General features: G+C 46.9%; 5 protein-coding genes across 5 annotated transcripts; 3 read left to right on the top strand and 2 right to left on the bottom strand. All coding sequences in view use genetic code 12, as the record gives it.

The window, feature by feature from the left end:
- Nucleotides 1–1,698: 1,698 nt before the first annotated feature.
- Nucleotides 1,699–4,755, top strand: LODBEIA_P09280 (uncharacterized protein; the record flags this gene model as incomplete). Its single annotated transcript, XM_066976902.1, has 1 exon — nucleotides 1,699–4,755. The coding sequence occupies one exon, from the start codon at nucleotides 1,699–1,701 to the stop codon at nucleotides 4,753–4,755; it is 3,057 nt and encodes a 1,018-aa protein (XP_066827866.1).
- A 548-nt stretch (nucleotides 4,756–5,303) lies between these two features.
- LODBEIA_P09270 (uncharacterized protein) lies at nucleotides 5,304–7,469 on the top strand (the record flags this gene model as incomplete). Its single annotated transcript, XM_066976901.1, has 1 exon — nucleotides 5,304–7,469. One exon carries the CDS (start codon nucleotides 5,304–5,306, stop codon nucleotides 7,467–7,469), a length of 2,166 nt encoding a protein of 721 aa, XP_066827865.1.
- A 1,103-nt stretch (nucleotides 7,470–8,572) lies between these two features.
- On the top strand, nucleotides 8,573–10,705 carry LODBEIA_P09260 (uncharacterized protein; the record flags this gene model as incomplete). Its single annotated transcript, XM_066976900.1, has 1 exon — nucleotides 8,573–10,705. The coding sequence occupies one exon, from the start codon at nucleotides 8,573–8,575 to the stop codon at nucleotides 10,703–10,705; it is 2,133 nt and encodes a 710-aa protein (XP_066827864.1).
- Nucleotides 10,706–11,060: 355 nt separating this feature from the next.
- LODBEIA_P09250 (uncharacterized protein) lies at nucleotides 11,061–12,646 on the bottom strand (the record flags this gene model as incomplete). Its single annotated transcript, XM_066976899.1, has 2 exons — nucleotides 11,061–12,171; nucleotides 12,228–12,646. 2 exons carry the CDS (start codon nucleotides 12,644–12,646, stop codon nucleotides 11,061–11,063), a joined length of 1,530 nt encoding a protein of 509 aa, XP_066827863.1.
- Nucleotides 12,647–13,878: 1,232 nt separating this feature from the next.
- LODBEIA_P09240 (uncharacterized protein) lies at nucleotides 13,879–14,799 on the bottom strand (the record flags this gene model as incomplete). The annotated part of the gene is made up of 1 exon (XM_066976898.1): nucleotides 13,879–14,799. One exon carries the CDS (start codon nucleotides 14,797–14,799, stop codon nucleotides 13,879–13,881), a length of 921 nt encoding a protein of 306 aa, XP_066827862.1.
- Between the last annotated feature and the right edge of the window lie 99 nt (nucleotides 14,800–14,898).

Below are 14,898 nucleotides of genomic sequence, written 5' to 3'. Positions count from 1 at the left end.
TGTTGTTCTCTGTTCTTTTACCACGCGCTACGCACCGCCGAAACGCTCCAGAGATGCAAAAAGACCCTCATCAACGCAGCTGGAGTCAAGAATGGGGAGACTAATTTGAGCAAGGGAAATTTTCAAAAAGAAAAATGGGCATCATCGTCATATTTGTTCTTCTTCACATGCAGGTGTCACCGCCTGGGCCCAGAGAGACAAAAAAAAATTAAAAGCTAGAAACCAAATGTAAAGCAGCAATATACGTCACAAGCATGCTTCATGACGTTTTGATGCAAATGAGAAAAAGAGGCAGACGTCCCGGGGTGGGGGGGCACTCTACCAGACATAAATGCTGTGCCTGCCCTTTTTTTAACCATTCGTTTCCTTTCGTCTGTCGTGGTGTATTATCGGAGATGTGTCTGTTTCACGTTTCATGTTGCCTCTTGTAGTTATGGTTGTTGTATTATCTGTATTATTTTCGTACCTGTCACTACTACTGCCACCCAGTTACGTAATCGATGAAGATATAATCTATCTACCGATGCTAGATAGATTACAGATGTACCTCGGATGCCTCTACTTCTCGATCCAAAAAGAACAGAACGTCTCAACTGCTTGTTTGCAAAGAAGCAGCATCGAGGAGCTCCATTTTGCATCGTTGTGCCATCATCGTGCTTAGGAATGCGGTCTTGCTTCATTTTAACTTAAAGTTCTAGACTTCCCGAAATGGAAGGAGGGTGTGCTGGGCCAAGAAGCTAAAACCCTTTGGATGCACGTGATTCCTGTTCTTTTTGGCTTTTGCGTGAACACGACCTTGAGTAGCCGCAGTATTAGCTGCACCCCACCCCCCTGATAGAGAAGCTGCCATCCATTTCTAAGCCACCCCTGTCACGTGCCTCTGCCTCCAGTCGTGATATATACCCACATTGTATACGAAGAAGCTCTTCATCATCCATGTGGGAGAAGTAGAAGTAGAGAGAAAGTCGAAACACGGTGAAAAGGCCTCTCGAGTGTTGGCAAAAGAACCCACCCTCTTGTCAAAAAGTCGCACGAGACTCATCCACACAAGAGAACTTCGTCTACCTGGCATAAGATGAGCCTCAAACAGAATAGTCTACTTGTCTCTTTCCCCTACTCGTCACCCTTCAAATTGCACTTGAAAAACCACGCTTGCTAGCGTCTTAGCTTGATTTGCCGTTCGCTTCCTGCCCCCCCCCCCCCTCCCACGCTTGGACCAACCAGTGTCTACGTCATCAAAAAGACCCCTCAACCTAGTCTCTGTCAGCTGCCACCACGGCTAATAGCCACTCCCCTTTGCCTTTCTGCAATATTTTAATCTGCATGCCAATTGGCATTAATTTTTTTTCTCTCTCCCTTCCTTCCTTCCTTTTGGAGGTGGTGATATATTGCCACAAGTTGTTTCTGTTTCCTCTTGTTTTTCTCTACTCTCAAACACACGCAACATTAACAACAACAACAACAACAACAGCAAGAAGATACACGGGTTTATATATACTGGTACATTCAAGTGCTGCTTATACTTCCCTTCAACTACTAGATCAGCAACTGCAACAGCAAGTACTTCCTTGCACTTACATTCGTGCATTCATTTCTTTACATTTTTGTTGTTTTTTTTTTTTTCTGTTGTTTTTTTTTTTTAAAGGAAAAAAGGTAACCACGACCCGTTTTTTGGTACAAGACTTACATATATTCACCATGGACGGTACTACAGCTGCAACTGCTACATATATATGTATAAAGCCGTTTAATGCCAGATTGGGTGACGAGTTGACGCTCAAGATTGGGGACAAGATCCAAGTTTTGGCAGACGACCGCGAATATAACGATGGCTGGTACATGGGTAAAAACTTGCTAACGGGCGACGTTGGCTTGTACCCAAAGACGTTTACACTGGTGTTGGAAAAGAGCAATGATCAAAAGACCTTGTTGCGCTCTAGATCGAGACGAGTGTTGGCCCCGCCTCAGAATAGCAACAAAAACGGCAATGCAACCGCAACAGGTACAAACGGCACAGATGGTACCATTAATACCAGCGCCGTCTCCGTCGCAAATGGCCTCAACAATGACACAGCAAACAAGCCGATGAAGAGCTATAATGGCAATTATGGCGCTGAGCCAGGCTTGAAATTGAACAAATCCCTTGAAAAACTCAACATCAAGGATAATTCAACCTCCAGGCGAGGTTCACAAGACTCTCAGGGGCTTTCCACAGTCAATAATAACAATAACAGCAGTAATGGCCAAGGCAGGAAATCTACAACAGCCTCAGCCTTTAATTCAAACTCAAATTCAAATTCAAATACAAAAGCCCACAAGAGAGATGCTTCGACTCAGTCTTTAACCTACGACTTGAACCCTTTACAGGCCTTGAGTTGGACCCCCAAACAAGTTTCATCTTATTTCGCGCTAGTGTTGGGGTTCGACAAAGAAGTCGCCAGCAAATTTGTCCAACACAAAATCACGGGACCCATCTTGTTTGAATTGGATTTGGGCCATTTAAAAGAGTTGGATATCAACTCGTTTGGCACTAGATTCGAAATACACAAGGAAGTTGAAAAATTGAGAGAAATGAATGCAAGATCGGCCAAGCTTAAGCAGTCTCGTACAAGCTCGCAATCGACAACCTCCTTGAATAAAAATGAACAAACACAATCAACCGCCATGTCATCTCCCACGGAAATCACATCGATTCAAGACCAAGATCAAGATGATAAACTATTCACCTCAAGCAAAGCACAATTGATGCCATCAGCAGTGATTCAAGACTCCTCGGTGTCGTCTTTTGAACACCAACGAGCAAAATCCCAATCGATGGAAAATCTAACTCAACACTATGACTCGTCTTTTATGTCGCCAAGAAAAGCCCCTCAACCACCACCACCATCTTCATCTCTTAGTCCCATGGATACCAATTTCAAATTTGGCGGAGGCGCCATTAATGGAGATCAAAATCTGCAGCAACAACTGCTGCACGGGTTATACATGACTAGGACAAATGCTTCAAGCAACGCCTTAAATTCAAGACCAGCGTCGTCAGTTTACGATCAAGGTTCTCACATTAGGCAACAATCACAAACCTCCAACTACCGCCAACAGCATCACAGAAACAATTCCGGCCTCAACCATAGGCGCCACTCGTCCATGTTTTCGTTTCTTTCCAACGGCAACGATGACTTTAACAAGAATGGCGCAACGCCAAAGCAAGCTTCAACCAACAAACTTAATGACCTTTCAAAAGAAAACTTTGATGATAAGAAATTAATATCGCCTGCTCAAATCAAGAGGGAGATTGGCCTAGCATCTTCTCCAAGACCCAAGTCCTTTGAGCTTCCGAATCATGCTCCAGCTCATTCTGGTGCTGCTGGTGCTGCTCCTTCTTCTTCTTTGCCGGTTGACATTGATGACGTTAATTTGTCGCCTAAAAAGGACACAATCGGCGCATTGCAGTCTAAACAGATTGAAGCTATCAAAGACGACAGAAGAGTGGCCAGTGACCCGCCAATTCATGCTCAACTCAAGGACGGCCGACCTGGTGCGTCTAGGTTCCAAAGTCTCCGCAAAACCTCTACTCAAAACTTTAAGAATTTAACCGGATCCAAAAAGCTGAAAACTTCAGCATTCACCGAAGGTATTCGTGAGATTAGCCCCGATGAAGCCATCAAGACCGCCAATTATAGCGGCTCAATGTCCAAACGTTCCGGCAGTGCCTTTTCATGGAAGACCAGATACTTTACTTTACACGGAACTCGATTATCATACTTTACTTCGTTGAAAGATAAACGCGAGAAAGGTTTGATCGACATCACAGCTCACAAGGTTGTGTCCATCAATAGTGAAGCCGACGATTTGGACAAGGCTGACAAGTATGCTGCAATGTATGCCTCGACTACTCTTGCAGGCAACTATTGTTTCAAGTTGGTTCCGCCCGCGCCAGGCTTCAAAAAGGGGCTCACCTTCACGCAACCAAAGACGCACTATTTTGCTGTGGAAACAGAAGAGGAGATGAGAGGATGGATCAAGGCGTTGATGACTGCTACCATCGATATCGATGACTCAGTGCCCGTTGTAAGTAGTTGCTCAACTCCAACTGTCACTTTGCTCAAGGCTCAAGAATTATTGGCCAAGGCTCGAGAAGAAAACAAACTCAAGGACGAGGAACTACGAGCAAAAGGGTACATTCGAGGCGACGAAGATTTCACGAATGACTCGTCTTTCCAAACCTCGATGTACGCGTCATCAACATTGGCTCCAGAGAGACCTTCTAAACTATCGATTGACACATCAGCAGCTGCGGCAACAACATCAAGGAGAGACACAAGTATTCTAGCTCCACCTTTGACCCCGCTGATGCAATCGGGAGGCGGCCAAGGCGGGTTTGCATCGCCATATTTGTTGGCGTCTGGGTACATGTCGCCCAGATCTGGATCTCCAGCAGGCACCCCGGGCTCGGTAAGCACAGGTTATTTCGCGGATAACAACTCGCTTCAGCCCTCATTTGGACAGACCTTGAACGCGGACAGCTTAATGCTGAGCTCCAAGAAGAACCTCGGCGCCATGCCCCACTCGGCCAGCTCATCGCCCACTATTCCCCAATCAGAACAGAGTCCCGCAAGCAACAACTTTGAAACAAAGTCGCCTTCAAGGGCTACCCTCTCGCGAGCAATGAGCGGATCCAGGAAAAAGGAAAAGATGATGGCCTATAGCAGTGACAGCTCGGGCAACCATACATTTGTCATAAAAGCCAAGAGGTAAGAGATTTTTGGTGATGCCATGTGGAAGAGAACAAAAAAAAAAAATCTCAGAATAGAGTATGAAACCCGACAACAGCAACTGCTAAAGACAAGAACAGGATGACAAAGTGAAGAAAACAAAAAAAATTGAATTAATTAATAATAATGTAGGCTTGTAGATGGTAATATGTATAGTTCTTCAATTAAAAAACAATTGTAACATTACTTCAAAACAACCTGGTGTTGCTCTGGTACTTTGCTGTCTCTCACTCACTCACTCATTCTCACTCTCTGACAATATCAAAAAACACCAGTCAGACTGACACCAGAGAGAGAAAAAGAGAACCAAGAGAACCAAGAGAACCAAGAGAAACAGGACAACATTTGGATTTGTTGTTGCGTGTGGCTCGAGAGTACTGATAATATATCTAATATCGGAGCCATCAAAGCAACGATTTTTTGCTGATTTACCCACCTGCTATCGAAAGCCGGAACCAGGCCCATCACAATCGCAACGTTAGAGGATTTACGCCCCCCCCCCCCTTTCCCATTTAGCCTTAGCTTACCCGAATGCAACAACACCAGCTGCAGCAGCTACATCATGATGGTCCCGAAACTCCCAATATTGCACATACACAACAATACCTTCGATCAATCATTCTTCACTCCCTAGACACTTTTAATTATAAGAATGCCGAGTTTGCAGGAGAGCGTCTCCTAGCACTCGACACGTCGAACCAGACTAACCTCGAGTCCGTTTACTTGTACTGTCTTTGCTTGCATCGGCAAGATCGGTTCAAAACTTGCTATCGAATCCTCGTTGACGTCAACAACACCAACACCAACAAGATCAACCATCTTGGCTGCACGTATTTGTATGCGCGATGTTGTTTAAAGCTCAAGAAATACAGCGACGGGATCTCGCAGTTGCTCAAGATGAAGCACATGTACGAGAAGGAGACGCGACTCACCATTGAGGAGAAATTCGACTATGAGAGCAATTGCGGGTTTGGAGGCAAACGACGGTGCTTGATGAGCCCCGATGCAAGTGCAGTATACCACTTGTTGGGCGACTTGTACTCTGCCGCTGATGACGTCAAGAACAGCTGTTTGAACTATACCCAGTGTTTGAAATTGAACCAGTTTGATTTCGAGGCGTTTCAAAAAGTCTGCAAGTTGGGAGTCAACATGAAAGTACGCAGTCTATACAAGATGCAAAAGCAAAACTTTGCCGACGTGGCTCAGGGACTCGCGGGCCAGGACTTGCCCGACTTGACCAACCCCTTCAACGGGAGCACCAGCAACTCTGGTCTCCAAACTCACCAACTGGCCATGAGCCCTCCCATGAAAACACCCACCATCCACGCTGACGAATTCAACTTTTCCACGCCGCGAGTACGAACCACTGTTGTGCCTGATGCACCCTTGAGGAAATCGAATATGAATGCGGGAGGAGGGTTGCATCCAAACAATGATGTTGCCAACACCACGGGGAACAATACTTTTGAGTTTGCTAAACCTTCGTTTCCCGAGAACAAAAGACGCGCTAGTCGAGCGTACCTGAGAATCACCTCGCGGTTGATTTCGCACCCGCCCAACAACTCCCACGCTGCACAACAAAGTGCTGAGACTCCCAACAAAAAGGGTTTAAAGAGGAACAACTCGTTGGATGGAACGACTTTATCGACCAGTGTCGTCAACGTTGGCGCATCGAGTGCATCGTCAATCTTGTTTATCAAGGAGATTGAAAAAGTCGAGGCTTATTTATTGCATAAATATCTGATGTTTGCCAAGAGTTTCAAATGTCTTTCGATGTATGACTGCTACAAGGCCATCAAAATCTTGGAAACCAGCATTAGTGAGCAAGACCGCAACACGCCGTGGGTCTTGAGCAAATTGGGCCGGTTGCACTATGAAGTGATGCAGTATAAGCAATCCGAGCAATACTTTGAGCAGCTACGCAAGATGGACCGCACGAGGCTTGAAGACATGGAAGTCTATTCGACTTTGCTTTGGCATCTCCAAAAAAAAGTCGAGCTTACTTTTTTAGCGAATGAGTTGCACGATATTGATCCGCAGAGCCCCATCACGTGGTGCACGATTGGTAATTTATTTTCACGCAATTACGAACCCGATGAAGCCATCCGTTGTTTCAACAAGGCCATCAAACTAGATGAGAACTTTACGTATGCATACACTTTGAAAGGACACGAGTATTTCAGCAATGACAATTACGAATCGGCATTGGAGAATTTCAGAATCAGTCTTCTCCTCGACCCGCGCCATTTCAACGCGTTATATGGAATCGGGATGATATTCATGAACCTTGGCGATTACCAAAAGGCAGACTACCATTTCCGCAAAGCCATTTCAATCAATCCCATCAATATTATCTTAATCTGCTGCGTGGGGATGATTCTTGAAAAGTTGAACAAGAGAAATTTAGCCCTCAAGCAGTATGAGCTCGCGTCAAAGCTCCAGCCCGTGAATCCTCTTCCGCTTTTCAAGAAAGCCCAGCTATTATTCACGATGCAAGAGTACCCTGCAGCAATAGCCACATTTGAAAAGTTGAAAAAATTGGCGCCCAATGAAGCTAGTGTGCACTTCTTGTTGGGACAATTGTACAATTTGCAGCACGATCAATTTGCTGCGATACGAGAGTTTACTATTGCCTTGAACTTGGACCCGAAGGGAAACTACTTGGTTAAGGAGGCCATGGAATCGTTGAATGAGTGAGATGTGGGAAGAGCGAGGGGTTCCCAGTGCTCACTTGCGTAATCTCATCAACCGGTGAAGCATGTCATGATGATGATACACTGAGTTTGCAGAGGGAGACAACCTTGCTGGAAGTGGTGAAGGCGGCTTTAGCAGGCATTACAATCTTTTTGCCTTTGAATATTTATTGTGCATCGAATGCAACTTGGTAATTTGTCACAGGTTTTGAATAATCAGGTTCTTTACAAAACAAAATTGAGAGAAAGAGACTGGGTTGATAAACTTATCTAAAAAACCTTGCTGGACTCTGGTTTAACCTCTGAAGAAACTCTGCAGTGCTGCCGTGGCTGATCCCCCTTCCCCCACGCACAAGCGCAAGCGCAAGCACATGCGCCCACAGTCTCTATCCACCAGCGTGGGAAAGATTGCAAGAATTCTTGTTTGGCGCGGCGGGCGCTTAGAGATAAGAGAGCAAGACTAGACCGATGAAGATAGACAAGACATGCACGCCTTGCTCTCTTCCCCCCGGCTAAGATAACCTCTCCTGTATTTCTAGAACCCACCTTTATCTTTTGCTGAATGTGAGCATCTGAGCTCCCGTTTGGTTGAAAAAGCTCAAACCGTTGATTAGACCTTGCTGCGGAAGTATCTACGGTTCATCACAACACGTGTCTGCAAGACTTGTGAAGTTGACGTCACCCGCGACCCTTATCACCACCACCCATCCGCAATTGGATCTGTAATCGACAAAAGCAAACCGGAATCGGGAAATGGATTAAGCTGAGTGAAAAATGGAACCCGTTAAGAGACGGTGCATCTGGCTAATGTCTCGCAAGCTTTTTTTGAACAGATAAGCAACTTGAAGACTATAGTTCAACGTATCTTTGATTAAACAATGTTAGACGTGGAAAAGGTGATCGTATCCCGTGAAGTATGGAGTTGCACCAGATAAACGATAAACCCCCATCCCCCACCCACCGAATCACCCAAACAAGCACTCCGCCTTTACATCACAAACCGCCTCATCCATGATCATTGCCGCCAACGGTATATAACACGCGTACACCATCCGCAATGACTAGCAAAACCCAACCAAGTCATCCGCCGCGTTTTCCAAATCAATCATGTTTGACCCATTGCCGCAAGCGGCAGGATACGCAGTGGTGCTCGGTCTCGGCGCAGTGTTCGCCATGGGCATGATGGCAACGACCTACGCCCTCAGGAGATACACAAGGGAGATAATCACCGCTGAGGAATTCACCACCGCAGGCCGCTCCGTCAAAACGGGCCTTATCTCATGCGCCGTCGTCTCATCATGGACATGGGCCGCTACATTGCTCACTTCAACGACGCAAGTTTATAACAACGGCGCCTCGGGAGGTGTCTACTACGCGTGTGGCGCCACGTGCCAGATCACCTTGTTTGCGTGTCTTGCCATCAAGGCGAAATTGCGAGCTCCCAATGCACGCACCTATTTAGAGATTGTCTATGCGCGGTACGGGGTCGTTACCCACTGTGTCTATATCACGTGGGGTTTGTTGACGAACACCATGGTCACGGCGATGTTGTTGACGGGTGGGTGTGCCGTGGTGCATGATTTGACCGGTATGAACCCCGTTGCCGCGTGTATCTTGACTGTTATCCCCTGTTGCGCCTATGCGAGTTTCGGCGGGTTGAAGTCGGTCATCTTGGGAGACTACGTCCACACCGTGATTATGTTGACGATTATCTTGATCTTTGGGTTCGTCACGTGGCTGACGTCTAGCAAGTTGGGCAGTCCCGGGGTTGTATGGGAGTTGGTTTCGCAGTTGGCTACAACGAGCCCCAGAGAGGGGAACGCCGGAGGCAGCTATCTCACGTTGCACTCGAGGTCGGGCGGGATCTCTTACGTGATTAATATCGTCGGCGGCTTTGGTACGGTGTTCTTGGACAATGGGTACTTTAACAAGGCGTTTGCTGCCAATCCAGCTTCAACTTATAAGGGGTACATTCTCGGGCTGTTGGCGTGGCTTCCCATCCCCGCGTTTTGCTCACTCACGATGGGGCTTGGTGCATTGGCGTTGCAGCAGACGTCGGCGTGGCCCTTGGGTAGAGACTTGACCCCGGCTGAAGTTGCTAGTGGATTGGTGCTTCCGACGTATGCCGTGGCCTTGATGGGCAAAGCTGGTGGCGTGTTGACGTTGCTCATGTTGTTCATGGCTGTTACTTCTGCCTTTTCAGCGCAATTGATCAGCGTCTCCTCGATTGTCACTTATGACATCTACAGAACCTACGTCAACAAGAATGCTTCCGGTAAGAAACTCATTTGGGTATCGCATGTTTCAATCATCGTGTTTGCCGCGTTGCTCGCGGCGCTCTCCATCTTGTTTTACTACGTCAAAGTCTCGATGGGGTACTTGTTTACATTGTTGGGGATTGTCATCTCCGGCGGTGTTCTCCCTCAAGCAATGACCATCTTGTGGAAGAGGCAAAGCTGGGCCGCTGCGACATTCACCCCGCCCATCGCCACCTGTTTGGCAATCACGTTTTGGCTAGTAGTGACCAAGCTCAAGTTTGGCGCCGTGACCTATGACAATACATTTATGGATGACTCGGTCTTGACGGGAAACTGCGTGGCATTGTTAGTTCCCATCATCCTCGTTCCCGCATTGACATACTTGTGCAAACCGCAGAACTTTGACTGGAGCAAGTTGTTGCTGATCAAGCGCGTTGACGAAGAAGAAGAGTTGAAAGAAGCGGATGCTTCCATCGATGCTGAAATTGAGCAAGTTATGTCGCAATCGGGAGGCAAGGTTCACCCCTTGCGCTCGCACGTCTCGGAAATCGTCAGCGATCTAGTGGAATCACACGAAGAAAGATTTATTCACGAGCGCCAAGTGTTGCTGCGGGCATTCAAGAGGTGTGTTTGGGTCTGCGGTGCACTAACTCTTGCCTTGTTGATCGTTTGGCCCATGCCAATGTATGGAGCGGCGTACATTTTCTCGCGCAGATTCTTTACTGGTTGGGTCGTGGTGTTTTTCATTTGGATCTTTTATGCGTGTTTCCAAGTTATAGTTTATCCGATTTGGGAGAGTAGAGACACGTTGCGCAATATCGGGAACGGGATCTACTGGGACTTGACTGGTCAGTCTCATAAGTTGAAGGAATGGCAAGTTGCTCACCCGGAGGAGTTGCACGTGGTGCAGTCGCAGATTGATGCTGTTTTGAGTAACAGGTTGGGAAACGTTACCTATGCTGGCGACAAGGAGAAACGTTGATCTTAAGCAGCTTTTGAAGGTAATTACAACAACAACATTTGTAAACCACCGCGAACGAAATGAGAAAATTCACAGCCTAGGAGGCTTTTATTTTCTCTATTCCATGCTTCACAATGTGTCTCTAGACTATTTTCTGTATGCAGCTGAATGCTGAAGTCTAGGCTGTTCTGGAACAGTTTCGCGCTAGATTGGTTAGATAGTGTAGAGTCTTTGCAGCAAATTGTGTAGTGGAAAGCTGGCGTTGCAACCATCACATGAGAGTGTTCAAACGACAGCAAGTTTCAATAAAGAAGGGTTATTAAATTAAATGAAACGTCTCTATAAAACTAATGTCAAAAGTACAAGCCTGGGAGTATCATAGAGCATATCTGAAATTGGGATTCTCCTTATCCGTGAGATCAGCAAACTCGTAGTTTTCAACGTGGCTCATGTCGACGGGCGGCATCGAGTCCCTCTTCTTGTTGTCCACGTAGTACGACACGTAAATGGCAATCAAGCATAAAAGCGAAAACACACCGCAGACGACAATCGCGACTTTGGCCCCTTGGTATTTGGGAGCCTGCGTCGAGATGAACGTTTGTGGCCCAATGAGGTTTCCCACGCAGTAGCCAATCAAGAATATAGCATTGACGGTGACCTTCTTCGTGTGGCCAGCAACCGAGGAAGAAACCTGCGAGAGCACGCAAATAAAGCCAATGGGACCCAAGGAGTAAAGATAGTATCCTGCCAATTGGCCCTGGTTCGTCGGGGCAAACGCCAAGAGACACTGCGCCATCACCACGATCGAAGTCACGAATATCGACATCGTCATTCGCGACTTGATGAATCGCGTCATGTAGGCGAAAAACACACACCCGGCGATCTCAACTGCGCCAGCGGGCATCAGCATGAGCATCGAGTTGGCGGTGCTAAACTTGAAGTCTTCATTTAGGAGAATGGATCCAAACGACGAGATTCCTCCGTTGGGGATATCCGACAGCAACGCGAATAAGAAAAAGAGCCATGTGCGGTGATCAGTTATCGCTTCGATGAATTGACTCTTTTTGAACCTTGGGTTACCGAAACCTTGCTGATTCGATCTGATTCTTTCAACAACCAACAATTTCTCCTCTTTGGTAAGGAACCACGCGCCGGTGGGGTTATCGGGGATGTGCAACAAGACCACGAAGCCCATGAAGATGGTGATGCACCCAGTGACGACAAACACCAACTTCCACGCTGGAAGCGAATAGTTTTCCCCGTTGATGTATAGCCCGTACGCGATCGCCAGTCCGACAATAGTTCCGATCCCGTTGGAAGCGAACCAGCACGCGGTACGCAAAAACTGCTCGTCCTTTTTATACCATTGCGACGTGATTATAGCAAACGCGGGCGTCACCGCCAGCTCCAACATGCCCAAGATGGTTCGCAACGCTATGAAGCCAGGGTACTGCGGCACGGCGCACAATGCCAATATCATCCCCAGACTATAATGAAAGCAGATACTGTCTTTGCAACGGGGAATCTCTGGAGCAACAACGACGCCGGGAACTCAAACACCAAATACCCCAAGTAGAAACACGTCGTCGTCCAACTATACATGTCCCCCTTCATATGCAAGCTTTGTCTCAAGCCCAAGATGGAGCTGTAACTGGTGGAAGTCTTGTCCATGAATTGAAAGCAGTAGAGCAAGCACATCACTGGAAGCATGAACATATCAATCTTGCGCAAGAGCCGCCTGTCCGTCTCGGGATCGATGGTGATGCGCTCATCCTCGTGCTCCATTGCGTACTTCATGGCTTGGTCGACATTGTTGGTGATCTGCACTTCTTTCCCACCGGGGGACACAAACGACGTGAGCACATGGAGTTGCTTGTCTTCCAAGTCCTCCTTGGTGAAGGATAAGACCGGCTCTAGCTGCGGTGAATTGTTGCCGTGTTTCAAATCTGCTTTCTCCGACATGGTGCTTGGCTTAACTGGAAATCGCTTGAGTCTCAGGGAACACAAGATGGGTTTTTAAATTACTTTCGACACCCGCTCCCCTCGCTTTCCCCGTAGAGGCAAAGAGCGGAATATGTTTTGGAAAAATTACGTGCTTCAGGGCATCCCTAACTACATGTTTAAGGTTGACCGCTCTTCTGCATCAATTAAAGCTCTACGATGTGGATGGGTTTTCCTTATACATTGATAACGTGGCGGCTCTTATCTTTGGCCATTTAATGTTAGTTTTCTTTCAATGTAGCAATTGTGGTGGTCGGAGCTAATTATTAGTTCAACCTTCGGCATCCTGGGTGCTCGTTTCTATTGTGAGATGAGTTTGCAGCCAAAAAAAGAAAAAAAAAATGAAAATGGAAAAAATTTGCAGCCGATAAGGAACCCCCACAAGCTGTCAAACGGGAGAAATTATTCCACAGTTGGGTACCAAGAAGAGCGAAATTTGACAGGTGACAACCTCCAGCTCAAGATCCTATCCCATCCTACCTGCTCGATTTTGAATAACGGCGCACCAATTCCGTTCTCAGTTTGACTCCGCCTGTGGGTGGTGGTGGTTGTGGTATTGAATCCACACTTTGACTTTTGATGATAGAAACTGCACACAGCCCCAACGTGAGATAGGCCTTTCGGTCCGTGGAAAAACAATTGGTACATGCAGCTTAAGCGCACGCAATAAGCGCCCGATATCGCTTGTTGGCGGGCGATTGACTTGGTTATGATAGTGGAAAGAAAAAGAACAAGAATCGGATCGCGCGATTGGCTGGTAGTGAGAGAATACAACCTAGATTAGGGCAGCTTGCTGCTCTCGAAAACACTCAAAAATCGATGTGGCGGCACGATGGTAAGCGGGTGGGGGAGACTCACCGACGGAGGAATCGGAGAGAGGCGCCCGCAGCATGCCACAACTATGTCCCATCTGTTGCTTTATTGCTCGTGTTTCCAAGTCTGTTTGTTGGTTTGTTTTATGAGCAGGACGAACTTTCAGCCAGAAAAGAAGTCAATTCAGTGCAAAGGATGAGAGAAGTCAGATTATAGTGCAATACAATCTCTATACAACCATCAGCGAAACTTCAAAAAAAAACAAAGATCTAGCATTGAGTGCTCAACAATCGTTCAGAGAAAGCAAGAAACAGGGATATACGAATCTGAAACTTCTCGTTTATGCTAAAAGTACCGTAACTATCAGGCTTGCGACTCCATCATTCAAAGATTTTCTTCTTTTGCAAGTCCCTTGCCTTCACCATCTTGGCAACGTTTTTCAACACAATATGCTGCTTAAAAAATCTTTGGATGAGAAACTCAACCAACCACAACGGGAAAAAACGGCTGATGAAATGCAACAAGTAGCTCATGTATCCGCCATACAAGTTGAACTTGTTCAGCTTTTTGGTCACTTTTGCAACGAGATCCTTGGCATATGCGTCGGGGCTACAGTGACTATCAATAGCCATCCTGCTCGTGGCAATAAGGCACTCCAACGCGCCGTCAACATTATAAATTGAACCTTCATTTTCTTGCGCCAACTGTGCAAGGTCCTGACTACCCGCGATTGCAGTCTGCACTCCTCCCGTAATGACACTGTGGACCTTGACTCCAAACGGCGCCATTTCGCCATGCAAAGTTTGCGCGTAGGCGTCGATAGCCGCCTTGGTTGCACTATAGACACTCGTCCATGCGAGAGGTACTCTCGCAGCCACCGAGCTGGTGTAGACAATCGACCCCTTGGCGTTGATGACATATGGAGCCAATTGCCTCGTGGCGTTGATGTGGCCCAACACGTTAACTTGGAAAAGCTTGTTCAATTTGGACTCCTCCATCTCGATGCACGATGAGCCAAATGCAATCCCGGCATTGTTGTAAAGCACGTCCAAATAGCCTGATGTCTCTTCCAAGACCCTCTTTTTCAACTTCTGCAAGTCCTCTGCGTTTGTAATGTCAACTGGTATGGAGATGACCCCGTACTTGGCGACCAAGTCGTCTTGAAGGTGAATTACCTCTGCTGGAGAACAGGCCAAGACTTTGTAGCCTCGTTTGCTAAACTCTCTGGCGAGTGAGTAGCCAATGCCAGAGGAAGCACCGGTGATTAAAGCGTATTTCTGTCGAGATTGTCCTTTACCCATCTTTTTTTCTAATAAATCTAACTGATTACACTAGTTTTGACAACTACGAGATTGATCTTCTGAAAAGAGGGAAAAGAAGAGCATATACAAATGAAAGTC

This window comes from Lodderomyces beijingensis (genome assembly GCF_963989305.1).
Source record: "Lodderomyces beijingensis strain CBS 14171 genome assembly, chromosome: 1".
Classification (NCBI taxonomy): Eukaryota; Fungi; Ascomycota; class Pichiomycetes; order Serinales; family Debaryomycetaceae; genus Lodderomyces; species Lodderomyces beijingensis.
Note: the sequence above shows the minus strand (reverse complement) of the source record. Positions and strands in the feature narration are given on the sequence as shown.